Source organism: Pelodiscus sinensis, chromosome 1 (genome assembly GCF_052426305.1).
Source record: "Pelodiscus sinensis isolate ZL-2025 chromosome 1, ASM5242630v1, whole genome shotgun sequence".
Taxonomy (NCBI): Eukaryota; Metazoa; Chordata; order Testudines; family Trionychidae; genus Pelodiscus; species Pelodiscus sinensis.
Window position 1 is genome coordinate 111,868,684 of NC_143052.1, and position 13,870 is coordinate 111,882,553.

A 13,870-nucleotide genomic window follows, 5' to 3' on the forward strand; every position below is an offset into this window, starting at 1 on the left:
CTACTCAGTTGGCCAACTCTTTGCCACAAATAACTTATTAAGACAAATCTGGGGTTTGCTGAACACAAATCATGTTTTCAGATGATTCTCTTGGGCAAAAAAACCCAAGTCAGTGGTTGGATTCAGTTAGAAAGACATTGCCTGGATCATGTGTGATCGGGTATGTCTACACTACAAAGTTAGTTCGAACTAACGGACGTTAGTTCGAACTAACTTTAATAGGTGCTACACTAGCGCTCCGCTAGTTCGAATTTGAATCGAACTAGCGGAGCGCTTAGTTCGAACTAGGTAAACCTCATTTTACGAGGACTAACGCCTAGTTCGAACTAGCTAGTTCGAACTAAGGGCTGTGTAGCCCTTTAGTTCGAACTAGTGGGAGGCTAGCCCTCCCCAGGTTTCCCTGGTGGCCACTCTGGCCAACACCAGGGAAACTCTATGCCCCCCTCCCGGCCCCGGACCCCTTAAAGGGGCACGGGCTGGCTACGGTGCCCGTGCCAGGTGCAAGCCTGCCAGCACCCAGCTAGCAGACCCTGCACCTGGCACGGCACAGAGCCACCCACCCGATGCCCCCCAGCCCTCCCCCTCTTGCCGGGACCAGGCTGGCGGCTCCCGGGAGCTTGCCCTGGACCGCAAGAGGCGGGCACCTTCCTGGGCTAGTGCGGACATCGTGGACCTCGTCCACGATCTCCGCACTAGGCACAGGAAAGTGGCTGTCTAGGGCAGGAGAGCTGCCAGCCTGGCCACCCAGGACCAGGTGTGCATGAAAATCAAGGGGGTCCACTGAGACCCCCGACACTGAGCCCTGAGCTTACAATGGCCGTCCTGGGTCAGACCAAAGGTCCATCTAGCCCAGTAGCCTGTCTGCCGACAGCGGCCAACCCTAGGGACCCTGGAGGGGATGGACCGAAGACAGTGACCAAGCCATTTGTCTCGTGCCATCCCTCTCCAGCCTTCCACAAACTTTGGGCAGGGACACCACTCCTACCCTCTGGCTAATAGGACTCCATGGACCCAACCTCCATCACTTTATCTCACTTCCCTTTCAACTCTGTTCTAGTTGTAGCCTTCACAGCGTCCTGCAGCAAGGAGTTCCACAGGTTAACTATTTGCTTTGTCAAGAACAACAACTTTCTCTTACTAGTTTGAAGCCTGCTACCCATTCCTTTCCTTTGGTGTCCTCTAGTCCTTCTTTATGGGAACTCAGGAAGAACTTTTCTGAATGCACCCTCTCCACCCAACCCCTGCTTTTAGAGACCTCTATCCTGTCCCCCCTCCGTCTCCTCTTTTCTAAGCTGAACAGTCCCAGTCTCTGTAGCCTTTCTTCATCTGGGACCTGTTCCCAACCCCTGATCATGTTAGTTGCCCTCCCCTCTCCCAGCCTTTCTCTTCCCCTCTCCCACCTCCTTTTCCCAGTCTCCCCCAGTTTTGTTCAATAAAGACAGAGTCAATGTTGGAAGAAACGTTATCTTTATTTTGTACATCAATAAGAAGGGGGGCTAGGGAAGGGTAAGTGGAAGGAGGTGAGGGAGGAATGGGGTACGAGCCCCCGATGGGGAGGACTGGGCTGGCTCTGCGGGCTTCTGGGGGTGGAAGCTCTCCTGCAGCCCCCCAATTACTCCCTCTCCCTAGATGGCAGCCTGCGGCAAGTGCAGCCGGGCTGATGGCCGAGTGGTGTGATGTGCCCAGTGTGAGCACTCAGGGCACTCCAAGCCAGAACTTCTTTGCAAGCGGGGCACCCCTTAGAACTGTGTGTCCGGGGTGGGGGTCGGGACCCTTTAAGCGCAGCCCTCGGCTAGCCTGAGACAGCATCTCCACGCTCTAAGTCCTCCTCTGATGCCCTGCCGGCACTGCTTCCGGCCATCCTTAAGCCCTGTTCAGAGTCCACTCAATGTGGACTTGCTAGTTCGAACTAGCAAAACGCTAGTTCGAACTAGTTTTTAGTTCTAGATGCGTTAGTTCGAACTAGCTTAGTTCGAATTTACTAATTCGAACTAAGTTAGTTCGAACTAGCGCTGTAGTGTAGACGTACCCATCATGTACTGAACAATGCTATTGCAATACATAGGCACAAGGGGGCAAAGTTATAGAAGACCTGCAAAAATTTTGCTTCTTTATTGTGTAGAATGAAGGCCTGAAAAGTTTGTTTGCTTAGTTTTAAAAGACTTATTTTCTGCTTGTTTTCTATTCTGTCTGGGTCCCTACACTTGCATTCATCTCTGTAGTATCTGAGTTACCCTTCCAGTGATATATTAAGCAACGGGATGAAAACTGTCACATGTGGTTCATTTTCTCTCACATCCTCTTTCCAAGGGAGAATTACAAGGGCAATGAAGTTTTGGTTTGGTAACATACACTCTGTTCTGAAAAAAACGAGGAGTCCTATGGCACCGTAGAATAAGGTGTGTGTGTGTGTGTGTGTGTGTGTGTGTGTGTGTACACATACATAAGCACAAGGGACAGGGTCCACTTCCTAGAGCCTTACACCCAAGCCACTGAGCTCTTTCACCTTAGGAATATAACTTTGCTTCCCTGAATGTCCCTGAGCATGGTTATTGTGAGCATTCAACTGCAGCGTCAAAGGTATTGGATATTTAACATAAAAGTGCTCCCAAAATGTTAATCATTGGAATTAAACAGGGGAAAATTTTGTAAAATGTTTCTAAACTACCTGACCATGAACCTCTATCCCTCTCTGTTGCACGGCCTTCAGTCTCTTGCAATATCACCACTTCACTAGCTCACCAGCCCCCACAGAGTACTCTAGGATCAAGTCAGATAAGACCTGAATTTCTAATATGAAAAACAAACAGGAAAAAAAAGCTGGAGGAAGGGGACTAATGCACACTCTTCTTGGGCCTTTCTACATTACCAAGCAGCAAACAAAAATATAAAAACAAATCCATTTAAATTTGCAGATCACCCTTAAGCACAGGCCTCATTTCAGAAATAGCATGGAGGGAGAGGCAAAGGGCACATCTAGGCTACATGGCTTCATCGACGGAACCATATAAATTAGGGCTGTAGGCAAAGGGAAATGAAGCGGCGATTTAAATAATCGCCGCTTCATTTAAATTAAAATGGCTGCCACACTGTGCCGATCAGCTGTTTGGCAGCACAGCACTGTAGTATGGACGCTCTGCGGTCGACAACAAAGGCATTTGTCGACCTCCCCGTTATGCCTTCTGGGATGAGGTTTACCGGGGAGGTTGACAAATGCCTTTGATGTCGACCGCGGAGCATCCAGACTACAGCGCTGTGCCGCCAAACAGCTGACTGGCACAGCACAGCAGCCATTTTAATTTAAATGAAGCGGCGATTATTTAAATTGCCGCTTCATTTCCCTTTGCCGTGTAAACAAATCTACATGGCTCCGATGATGGAGCCATGTAGTCTAGACGTGCCCTAAGTTGTGTCAGCATGTAGAACATTATATCTGCACACATTATATCCTGCAATGGTGGAGGGAGAGGTATGCAGGAGGTAGACCTATGTAAAGTTGTTGGGGCGTAACTGCCTTTCTTGGCCCATTGCAAATGAAATCCCTACTTTTAGGAAGTGGTCTTATCTTCATAACCACACTTTATAATTTTTAGAGGGAGGCTGTTGCAGTAACTTGTCTTACCCACAACTCTTTTAAACTTGAAAATAAAGTTTGATTGAGGGATTGTTTGCTTTGTCTGTTTCCAGTCCTTCGCTCCACTTTCACATGGAAAACTAGTGGAAATGGGAAGAGCCTCTGGAAAACACTTTCACCTTTCCCCTCACTCTTGCTGATCCTCCCCATGTTGTATGTAAGAGAGCCTGGACCTTCCCCAGATGTCATATGCCATTGACATATATTTGCAGCCACCCAACTAATCATCAGTTCCCACCCATTCATCCAACCAACATCTCCCCCTCTTCCTGTCAATGCTTAGGGGCAAATAGAAGGAAGGGAGGTCACTTGTGGTACACACGTTCAAGGGACTGGGAACATTTCCAGAAACTGAGAGGCGGAGCAGATTGGGGTTCGTTCCTGGCAAAAGACCAACTCCACCATTGCCAGAACTCCTCCTCAAATCCCAGTTTAGCATCCAGAGAGAAGAGATCAAAATAGAAGGTGGAGGAGCTCCATGACGCAGTGTCTATGATCATGTGCCTGGACTTTATGTGGGGATATTGCATTACATTGTCTTGTGGTGATGGACACATGAAGGGCAGTGGGGCAGTACAATCTGGTGGATAAACCGCAGCGCTGGGTTTCCGGAAACCTGGGTTTTCTTCTTGCCTCTGCTTCTGGATGAACTGGGCAAGTCACTTTACCTCCCTGTGCCTGTCTCCATCCCCCTACCTCCCATTCTCTTGTTTATTTAGATTGATTCTTTGGGATAGGGACTGTCTCTTACTGTGGGCTTGTCTATACTTAAAACATTACAGCAGCGGAGCTGCAGTGCTTCAGTGTAGACATGGCCTATGCCAACAGGAGGGGGCCTCCCATCTGTATAGATAATCCACCTCCTTGAGAGGTAATAGTGAAGGCAATGGAAGAATTCTTATGTTTACCTCGTGCTGTCTACACTCGGGTTAGGTCTGTGGAGGTTTCCTACCCTGAGAGACATATCTATACCCATGGAAATTCTTAGTATAGACCAAGTCTATGAGTCTGTACAGCACCTAGTATAATGGGGCCCTGAGCTGAGTTGGGGCCTCTAGATGTTACTGTAAAACCAAAGCTAAGGGGAAACTGAAGCTTCCCTAAAAGGAGTGCATGTGCCCAAGTAGGCTGCTAGCCAGCGGAGCCAAGCATGCCATGGAGGGCCTTCTGCAATGGCGCTTCTCTGAAGCCTCCACCCTTATTCGTATAAAGAGGGTTCTCTTGACTAGACCTGGAGGGAGAATCTGTATTGTGTGCAATGAAACAGAATGGGGAGGGGTGGTGCTTGAGGGAGATTCCTTAGAACACCCTGAAACATCCAGGGCAACTGCCTCTATTCAGGCATTTCAAAAGGAGACCTAATGCAAATCTCGTGTCTATTATTTCTCTCCCTTTCCCAGGAGAGGCAGAGGAGGTCTGGTGTCGTGGTCTCCCTTTTCCCTATTCCCACTGGAACAGAAGGAAGCCAGTCTTCCCTCTAGAACAGAGGTGGCCAACTTGAGTCTCTGGAGCTGCGTGCAGCTCTTCAGAAGTTAATATGTGGCCCTGGAGGTACAGAGGCCAACTTTGTAACATGCTGGTGGGTGCTCACAACTCAACCTCTGGCACAGCCCTGTCCTCACTGCACTCCGGGGGCTGCTGACATTACTGTGGCTCTTTGACAATGTTCATTGGTAAATTCTGTTTCCTTTTCAGACTCAGGTTGGCCAGCCCTGCTCTAGAAGAACTTGACAGAAAGGGTACTTGCTGCTGGAAAACATCTACGTCTCCCATGAGATGCTCAGGCAGCTGCTGATCTTACTGACAGGCAAGCCTGTGAGCCCTAGAAACTCTCTGCCAGGCACCATTTCCTCTTTTTGCTCCCCTTTCTGATTTCCTCAGTTTGCTGACATCACATCTCCCCAGCTGAGGAGGGACGGATGCTCTGAGGAACCTCCGCACTCTCTAGCCTAGTGATGGGCAGCCAAGACTAGAGAGTGGGACTCATGAGTAGCCCTCCTTTGTCTCAGTGGGTTATGATTGCCAGTGGTGGTCAACCTGTGGCTCACGGCCCACTGGGGTTCCACCTGTGGCCTGTGCACCCTTTCTCTGCCCCATTCCCCCACGCACCTCTCACACATGGGGGCACTGGACCCCACACTTCCTACTCCCTACTTAGCACTTTCAGAGAGCCGTGAATTGACGGATTCATGCTTCATCTCTGCTCCTCCCCCTCCGTCCTGGAGCTGAAACAGCTGCAGACAGCTGATTCCTGGCACTCTACCTCTGGGAAGGAGAGAGAGGAGCTGGGAGGGAGTGTGAATCATCAGATTCATGGTGCTCCGAAAGATGCTGGGAGGGAAGGGGAGAAGTGTGGAAATCCAGTGCCCCAATGAGCATGAGGCACGTGAGAGAGAGTGGCAGATGGAGGTGCGTGGGCTTCGGGTGAAACCCTACTGGGCTACATGCTGCCCACAGGTTTGCAGGTTGTCCACCCAAGCTCTAGCCCAAGAGAAGGCAGAAGTCTCCCTCTGCTTTAAGCAGAACAGGGAGAGGTACACTAACTAGTAGTTTAATGCTTGGTATCACCTCAACCTGAACTATCGCCTAGATCTTTAATACTCCACTCCAGCTCATCAGAAGAAGTGGGTTTTGCCCATGAAAGCTCACAATACTATAGATATATATTTAGTCTCTAAGGTGCCACAGGACTACTCGCCGTTTTTAAAGTTACAGACTAACATGGCTACCTTTCTGAGGGTATGTCTACACTACAGAGATTTGTCGGAAAAACGGCTGTTTTTCTGACAAAATTTGAGGAACGTCCACACTGCAATTGCATTCTTCCGCAAGAAAATCGAAAGAACAGAAGGGTTTTTCCGGCATTGGTAATCCTCTTTCTACGAGGAAGAAGCCTTTTTGCTAAAGAGCTCTTTTGGAAAAAGGAGTGTGTGGATGGGGACGAAGGAATTCTTTCAGAAGAAGAGGAAAGAGGAAAAAGCACAGGTGCCCTGGTGACCACTCCGTCCATTGCAATCACAGCTTATAATATGCCAGAGAGTGTTCGTTCAGTCTGGACACTCTCTTTTGAAACAGCAGATCACTTTTTCAATGCACTTCGGCAGTGTGAACGCTCTCTTTCGGAAGAAGTTTTTTTGGAAGATCTCTTCCCGAAAAAAGCTTCTTCAAAAAGAAGCCTGCAGTCTAGACATAGCCTGAGACTTTTATTCCATTCCAAGGTATCTTCCAACCGATAAGTGATCAGTGCCATAAGGAGCAAACAATCTCTGAGTACATCACTTTTTGAAAACCCTACATGGAAAAGCCATTTAGATTGGAAAGTCAAGCACTCAAAATTAGGAAAAGCCCGAATTAAGGTTGCACGTGCAAATGCATTATGAGAAAGTCTTTCATCACAAGATCACATGCTATTTTTTCCACAGGAAACCTGCCTCGTTCAGTACACAGGCTAGACAGTGCATTTCCTAACATATGCATGGCCTGTGACAGCGTGTTTGCGTGTGTGTAAAATGCAATTTTAAAGTGAGAGTGTAGCTTCCAGAGCAGCCACCCCAGAAGAACAGAGGGCTAGAATGACCTTGCAAGAGACACATCCTGTTAGAAGCTAACCAGCAAACAAAGAATAATAGTGCTACAAAGCTCCAGCGTGCCTCAGACCATTGCTCACACACCTGTTATCAAACTCACTGACGTTGTGCAGCTGCTTCCGGTACGTCTCTAGCAACATCCACTCTGAGCAATTTTGCGGTGCTGGGCTGGGTGGGTGAGGCTTGGCAAATCTAAACTGAACAGTACCCATACGGGTGAAGCAGATGTAGCAATCAGGCAGATAGGTGGCATTGTGCACCAGCCAGTCCACGCTCAACATGGCATAGTCGTGAAGGTGTAAGACAGCACCTGTGGGGGAAAGGGCAAACGTAACAAGGAAGGGCCGCTGAACCCAAGGGAAGGTAGGGTTAACAGGGTGACAATTAAATCCACCCACGTGGGCATGGCCTGGAGGATCTCAGAGAAACAGGCATGAGCAGCTCCCACAGCAGCAAGACTGCACACCTGCCCTGCCTCCCCTGTGTGAGACACAGATGGCACATTCCACATCAAACACAGGGCAGGCAGAGTGTGGTGGCTCAGGGTGGGGGGGGGGGGAATCAATAGGGAGCTCTACGCTCTACTTCTCCACTGGGATGGAAAATGCACTGAGTTATTAAAGGTCTTTCAGACACACTTCACTGTGAGAGAGCTGGCTCACACTCCACTGATTTAAAGAGGAACTTTCACACTAAGCAGCACTTTACAACACATCCTATTTAACAGACAGACCTAAACCAAATTCCTGGATCCAGATGTGAATTTTTCATTTAGTCCCTATTTTTACAGTGGGCCAGCCCAAAACCTCAGCTATTGACATGTTGGGGAATTTTGGGGTCAGAAAAGAAAGCTCTGTTCACCTCTACTACTTAAAGTAACACATACATTTTTGTCCTGTATTCACAGATTCCAAGGCCAGAAGGGATCATTATGATAATCTAGTCAGACCTCCTATATAACACAGGCCGTAATTCCTAGAGGATGCCTTTTAGAAAAATGTACAATCCTGATTTTAAAATTGTCACTGATGGAGAATCCTCCATGATCCTTAGTAAATTGTTCCAATGGCTTCTCTAAAATTTACATCTTATCTGCTGCTGGCCATCACCACTTGCCTTTGAGATGTACCACTATCCTTCAATAGATTCGCAACTGACAGAGCTTTTACTGTGACAACCTATGGAGTGTGAATCTCATTCTCCTCTCATACACAGTTCAAACTATCCCTCTTCATTGTCAGATACCACCCTAGAATTTTCCTTTTCTAGAGATTTTAAAACAAATGTTGTTAGCTCTTGTGTAAAACTTCCCTTTTTAAAGGATGCTGTGGAATCTGGATTTTTTGGGGTATATATGAATTTGTGTATCACAGCAGTTTGACTGTGGATTTCCCCGAACTCCTTGAGTGTCAGAAAGCACTTTATAAACACAATAATTACATTATTAGAGTACTAGCACATTTACTCAGCGTTGCTTGGGTCCTTAACTCGATTAAGGTGTGTTTGATTTTTTTGGAAACGTACATGCTCTATTTAAATTATTTTTCAAAAATAGAGTTTTATTTTTATTAAGTTAATTTTTATTTCGGATTTATTTAAAAAGGGGAACTGTAAACATTTCCATTTAATTGTTTTTAGTACATTTTTTAAAAATGGAAATTCTGTCAAGTGTATTTTTTTCTTTATCCCTATAAACTCTTATCTCTCCAGACAGAGTCAGGAATGCAGCAAACTGTGGACTTTCCCCTCGCTCCCTGACAGTGACAAAGGGCAACAGCCAGCAACATCCCCTTACAAATCTGGGGGGGTGAGAGCTTTAGCCAGCCCCTTCCCTAAAGGATGCCTGGAGGGTTAGAGGCTCAGGGCTGGGGCAGTCCCAGATGAAGGGGGGCATGCCCCCTAGCCAGCCCCTTTCACCTGCCTGGTGATTCTGTCTCTTTTCTGTATGGTTTTATGAGAAGCAGTCCCATTCCAGGCATATCCCATTTTCCTAGCACAACCAAACCATTACCTTGCTTTAAGTTATGATAAGAGGAAGCTGTATTATGTGGTCCTCATTTTTACCATTTAGGGCAGGGTAGGAAACCTACAATCTGGGGGCCGGATCAGGCCCCTGGCTTGTCTGGATCTGGCCCCTGAAGCTTAGGGCTTCCCTCCAGTATTGGGGAGCCTAACCCTAACCCAGACCCACCACCCCAGCCCACTCCTGCACCCCCATCTGCTCCTGAATCGTTCTCCTGCCCAGACTTCTTCACCCCCAACTCCACTCCTGTATCCTACCTCTCCAGCCCTCTCACCAGCAGCCCGCTCCTGCACCCTACCAATCTCCTAGACCCACCAAACCACTCCTGTACTCTCGCTCATGCCCAGACTCACACCCCATGCTTTCCGGCAGCCCCCTCACACACTGAACCCCTCATTTTGGCCCCACTTCAGAGCCTAAAGGGCCCACAAAATCTACTAACCTACTCACCCACCCCTTACCCCCACAGGCTCTGTTGTGTGAGGGGGATGTGAGGAGTGTCTTTCTTCTTTTCAGTCAGGGGCCATGTCAGTAAGGTTTTTGTTGTTATTTGGGGGGGGGGTTGCTTCTCAATTTTGTGCAGCCCCTGACCAATTTTTGTGTGGGTCAGTGGCCCTCAATCCAAAAAGTTTCCCCATCCCCGGTTTAGGAAGAGCTCTTGAACAAACAGACCAACAAACAGATAGACAAACTCTCTAAAATATATATAGTAGATTTGACTTAAAGAAAACCTGACTTAGTTCTTAGGATGAAAGACTGCAGGTCAGGAGATCTCGGCTCTATTTTAGGCTCTGCTACACATTTGTGTGCATGACTTTGGACAAGTCATGAAAGGCCAAAGTTTCAAAAGCACTCTCTGATTTTACGTGTCCAATTTTAGATGGCCTGGCTTTCAAGGTGCTGAGCAACCACAATTCCTGACTTAAATAGAACTATGGTGGTTTAGTACCTTTGAAAAAGCAAGCCCCAGCAAGCTAAAGTTGGGTCCTCAAAATTTAGACAGTACTTTCCATGCCTCAGTTTCCTATATGCAGTCTGGAGGTAATTTTACAATTTAATAGTTGTTTTATCATAATGGTCAGAGGTTCCACTCTTGTTTGGGGCCACAATATGCTGTACCCTTTAAAAACAGAGACATAATCCCTTTCACAAAGGACTTACAATAAATACTGTAAAGAAGCTACAGAAGATTCTCTAATGTTTGAAAAGCCATTCAAGATCCTCTGTAGAACCAAAAAGAGTTAAATATTTTTCTTGCCATTTTTTTCAGGAAACTACAACACTTAGGCTACTTGACAACACTTGAAGTAGGAATAAGATCCTCCGGAAAAGGGCTTTTTTTCCGGAGGATCGGGGCCAGTGTAGACGCTCTTTTCCGGCTTTTCTAAAAGCCGGAAAAAAGCGGCGGACATTTTTATTTAAATGCCGCGGGGGATATTTAAATCCCCCGCGGATTTCCCTATTACGACCTGTGAAATTAACATGCCCCTTTCGGAAAAGGGGCCAGTGTAGACGAGCCCTTATATTTTTAAACCTCAAATTCCCTGCTATTTGATTCAGCAGTGAAGGGATATTGGTGAGTTCAACATCTCAGTTATTTCTGTGGTAACCAATCATGATGCCATAAACCCCAGAGTCTGAGATCACGGCAGGCACAAACTAGCAGATTAGGGACGAGGGAGATGGCTCTTATTCAGACAAAAACAACGGACCAATTCAGAATGGTGGGAGCAAAACTGTTTCCTTTTTGTATAAATGTTCTCTCTACAAAATTTCCCCAGAGCAAGACTCTGCCTTTCACCCCGACAGCCGGATTGAGAAGGTCCCAATCGTGAGACCTTGAATCTAGAACAGTCTGAAAGGAGAATGCATTGCACCAGAGCGGCGTTTCTGAAAGTGGGCCCCAGGCCTGCTATGAGAAAGCCACTAGCAGGCCCACACTGCTTTGTTTATCTAAAGCCGTGGTCCCCAATGCACGGTGAGCGCCGGCCCCGGGAGCGCCGCGGATTGGCCGCCCGCGCTTTGGGCGCGCGGCGCTTGGGGGGGGAAGCGCCGGCCCCGGGCACACGGCGTTTGCAGGGGGCGCTGGCCCCGGGCGCGCGGCACTTGGCGGGGGGAGAGCGCCAGCCCCGGGCGCGCGGTGCTTGGAGGGGGCACCGGCCCTGGGCGTGTGGCTATGGGGGAGCCCTGCCCCCGGGCATGCGGCTATGGGGGGGGCCGCCCCCGGGCGTGCAAGTGTCCCCACCCCCGGCGCCCGGCGGGCAAACGGCCACGCCCCCTGGCGCCCGGCAATCTCTAATGGTTGGGGACCACTGATCTAAAGGGTCTGTAGCCACAGAGCCTCACAGCTCCCCTTGACTCCAGTTCACTGTTTCCAGCCAAGGGGAGCTGTGGGATGTAGCATGGCCTGAGCCACCATTTCCCAATGCTCCCCTTGGCTGGAAATGGAGAATGGGAGCCAAGGGGAGCTGTGAGGCTCTGTGGCTACGGACCATTTAGGTAAATAAAGTGGCACAGGACAGCTAGAGGCTTTTCCCAAAGCGGGCCCACAGCCCACTATGAGAAATACTGCACCAGAGGGAAGTGTGTTCTCAGGTTTCACAGTGAAAGCCTTCTGTCTTCACCTAGAAAAGGAAACCTAATTAAAATACTTTTCACAGCATCAGGTTGAGAAGTGGAAGGGTAGAGAAAGTCAGTCAGTTGAGAGTCAAGGCCTTCAGATTTCAAATGCATTTAATTCCTTACTTCCCACACTGAATTGTCAAGATTATAGCAATTCAGAGAGCAAGCAGTAACTAACTCCCTGCTGGTTAGACTGGCTGGGTTACATTTCATATGGTCAAAAATATCCTCCTGACCACTCAGTATATTATGGTTTTTAAGGACTAATCTTTAGAATGCCAACGTGTTCCAGACTGCTAGCAAAACAAACACTTAGGATGACATTGTGCATGTATTTTAGACTCATATAAGTCTCTTTCATCCTAAATCATCCCAAAGCACATCATGTATGCACCGCATGGCACAATGCAGACATCTCTGGGGTGGAAGGCAGCAGTCAGCTTGTACACAGCATGCTGCACAACAGTGGAGAGAGGGGATGTTTTGGACACAAACCATAAGGCAGACTCCGGCTCAGAGGCAGATGAGAGTTTTGTGGGGCCTAGGGCCTATTGAAGCACGGGGTCCAGGGCAGCACAATTTCGCGCATGCGCCACGGCCACAGCCGACAGGTAGTGCGTGTTCGCAGAGCCTATTGAAGCGCAGGGCCCGGGGCAGCCTTCCCACTCGCCCTGCCCTATATCCGCTGCTGCTCCTGCTCTTACAAAGAGATAGCTGTGTCAATCTGTGTGGATGAGAACTCAGTTTTTAAGATCTCAACTGAAAGGCCCTATCAGAAAATTCAGTTTTCATATAGACATTCTATAGGTCTTACAAACACACAATCTCCAATGCAGGAATAGATCTATGCTGTATACATCTACTTGTATAAGGACACATATGAACACCACCACATGGTGGCATGTTTCATTATACCACATCAGCCACAGGCATGGGATGCATGGGAGGAGAAGTAAGCCCAGCACAGGCATGTGCTATCTAGGGATACGTCTAGACTACACGCTTATTTCGACAGAGGCTTTGTTGACAGATACTGTCAAAAAAGAGCATCTAGACTACAGCCAATACTGTCGACAAAGCAAGCCACTTTTTCGAAAGAGAGTCTAGACACTCTCTTTCGAAAAAGTACAGTTTGTATGCAATAGCATCTTTTTTCAACAGAGTACTATCGAAAAAAGGCATTATTCCTTGTAGAATGAGGTTTACCACCGCTGATAAAACTGCCGCGTTCTGTCAACTTACTATTGACAAAACGCGGTGGTAGTGTAGATGTAGGTATAGTTTTGTCAACAAAAGCCCACTTTTGTCGACAAAACCTTGTAGTCTAGAAGTGAGCATCATTGCCACATTATCATCCTCTTTCTCCTCCCAAGCGAGAAAAATGGGGCTGGAAAGGTCTGTGCTATACAGTTATACTGAATACCCACACGTTTGGAAACCTTCTCTGGCAATGCAACTCCTCCTTTCACCCAGCCCAAAAGAGGCAGCCCTGACAGAGATACTTCCAGGATCTGAAGTTACTCTCCTGAGCACCTTTTATAAGGTCCTTTTAGTTGGGGTACAGCAGGGGTTTCATACTGACAGATTCTTGTCCCCCTCCTGTCCCTGTTTTATCACAGAAGGCATTGGGACAACCAAGAATTCTCAGGCCAGAAACCCTACCTTTTGGCATGCGTTTCAAGATGCTGAACACCGCACTTTGCTCAATGAGGCCTTTGGCCTTGAAGAAGTGCATGCTGGGAGGGAAGTATCCAGACTTCCTGGCCTTGGCCACTTCTGCCTCCTTGAGGCTTATTAGCTTCTTATTGACTTGCTCTTCCAACTTGCCCAGCACCAGGTTGCCACCGGTCCGGCGAGCGTTCTCCTCCTCCATCAGGAAGTCCCGCAAAGGGATGGAAAGGCAAAGAGAAACCAGACTTAGGACAAGCAATACCTGCCAATCAGCCTTAGGCTTCATGTCATGGACACACCTGGAAAAAAAAATCAGGACTGTAAATGCAAATC

At 48.1% G+C, this 13,870-nt stretch overlaps 1 protein-coding gene across 5 annotated transcripts in view; it reads right to left on the bottom strand.

Moving 5' to 3' along the window:
- ADA2 (adenosine deaminase 2) overlaps positions 1-13,870 on the bottom strand; it is a 52,657-nt gene that overhangs the window by 23,967 nt on the left and 14,820 nt on the right. For all 5 annotated transcript variants that reach the window (XM_075896763.2, XM_014579719.4, XM_075896751.2 and 2 more), the window contains 2 exons: positions 13,529-13,836; positions 7,306-7,531 (listed from right to left, as the gene is read on the bottom strand). In XM_075896763.2, the coding sequence (XP_075752878.2) occupies positions 7,306-7,531; positions 13,529-13,823 (521 nt within the window). In that variant the 5' untranslated portion in view covers positions 13,824-13,836. The remainder of the gene's footprint in view (positions 1-7,305; positions 7,532-13,528; positions 13,837-13,870) is intronic.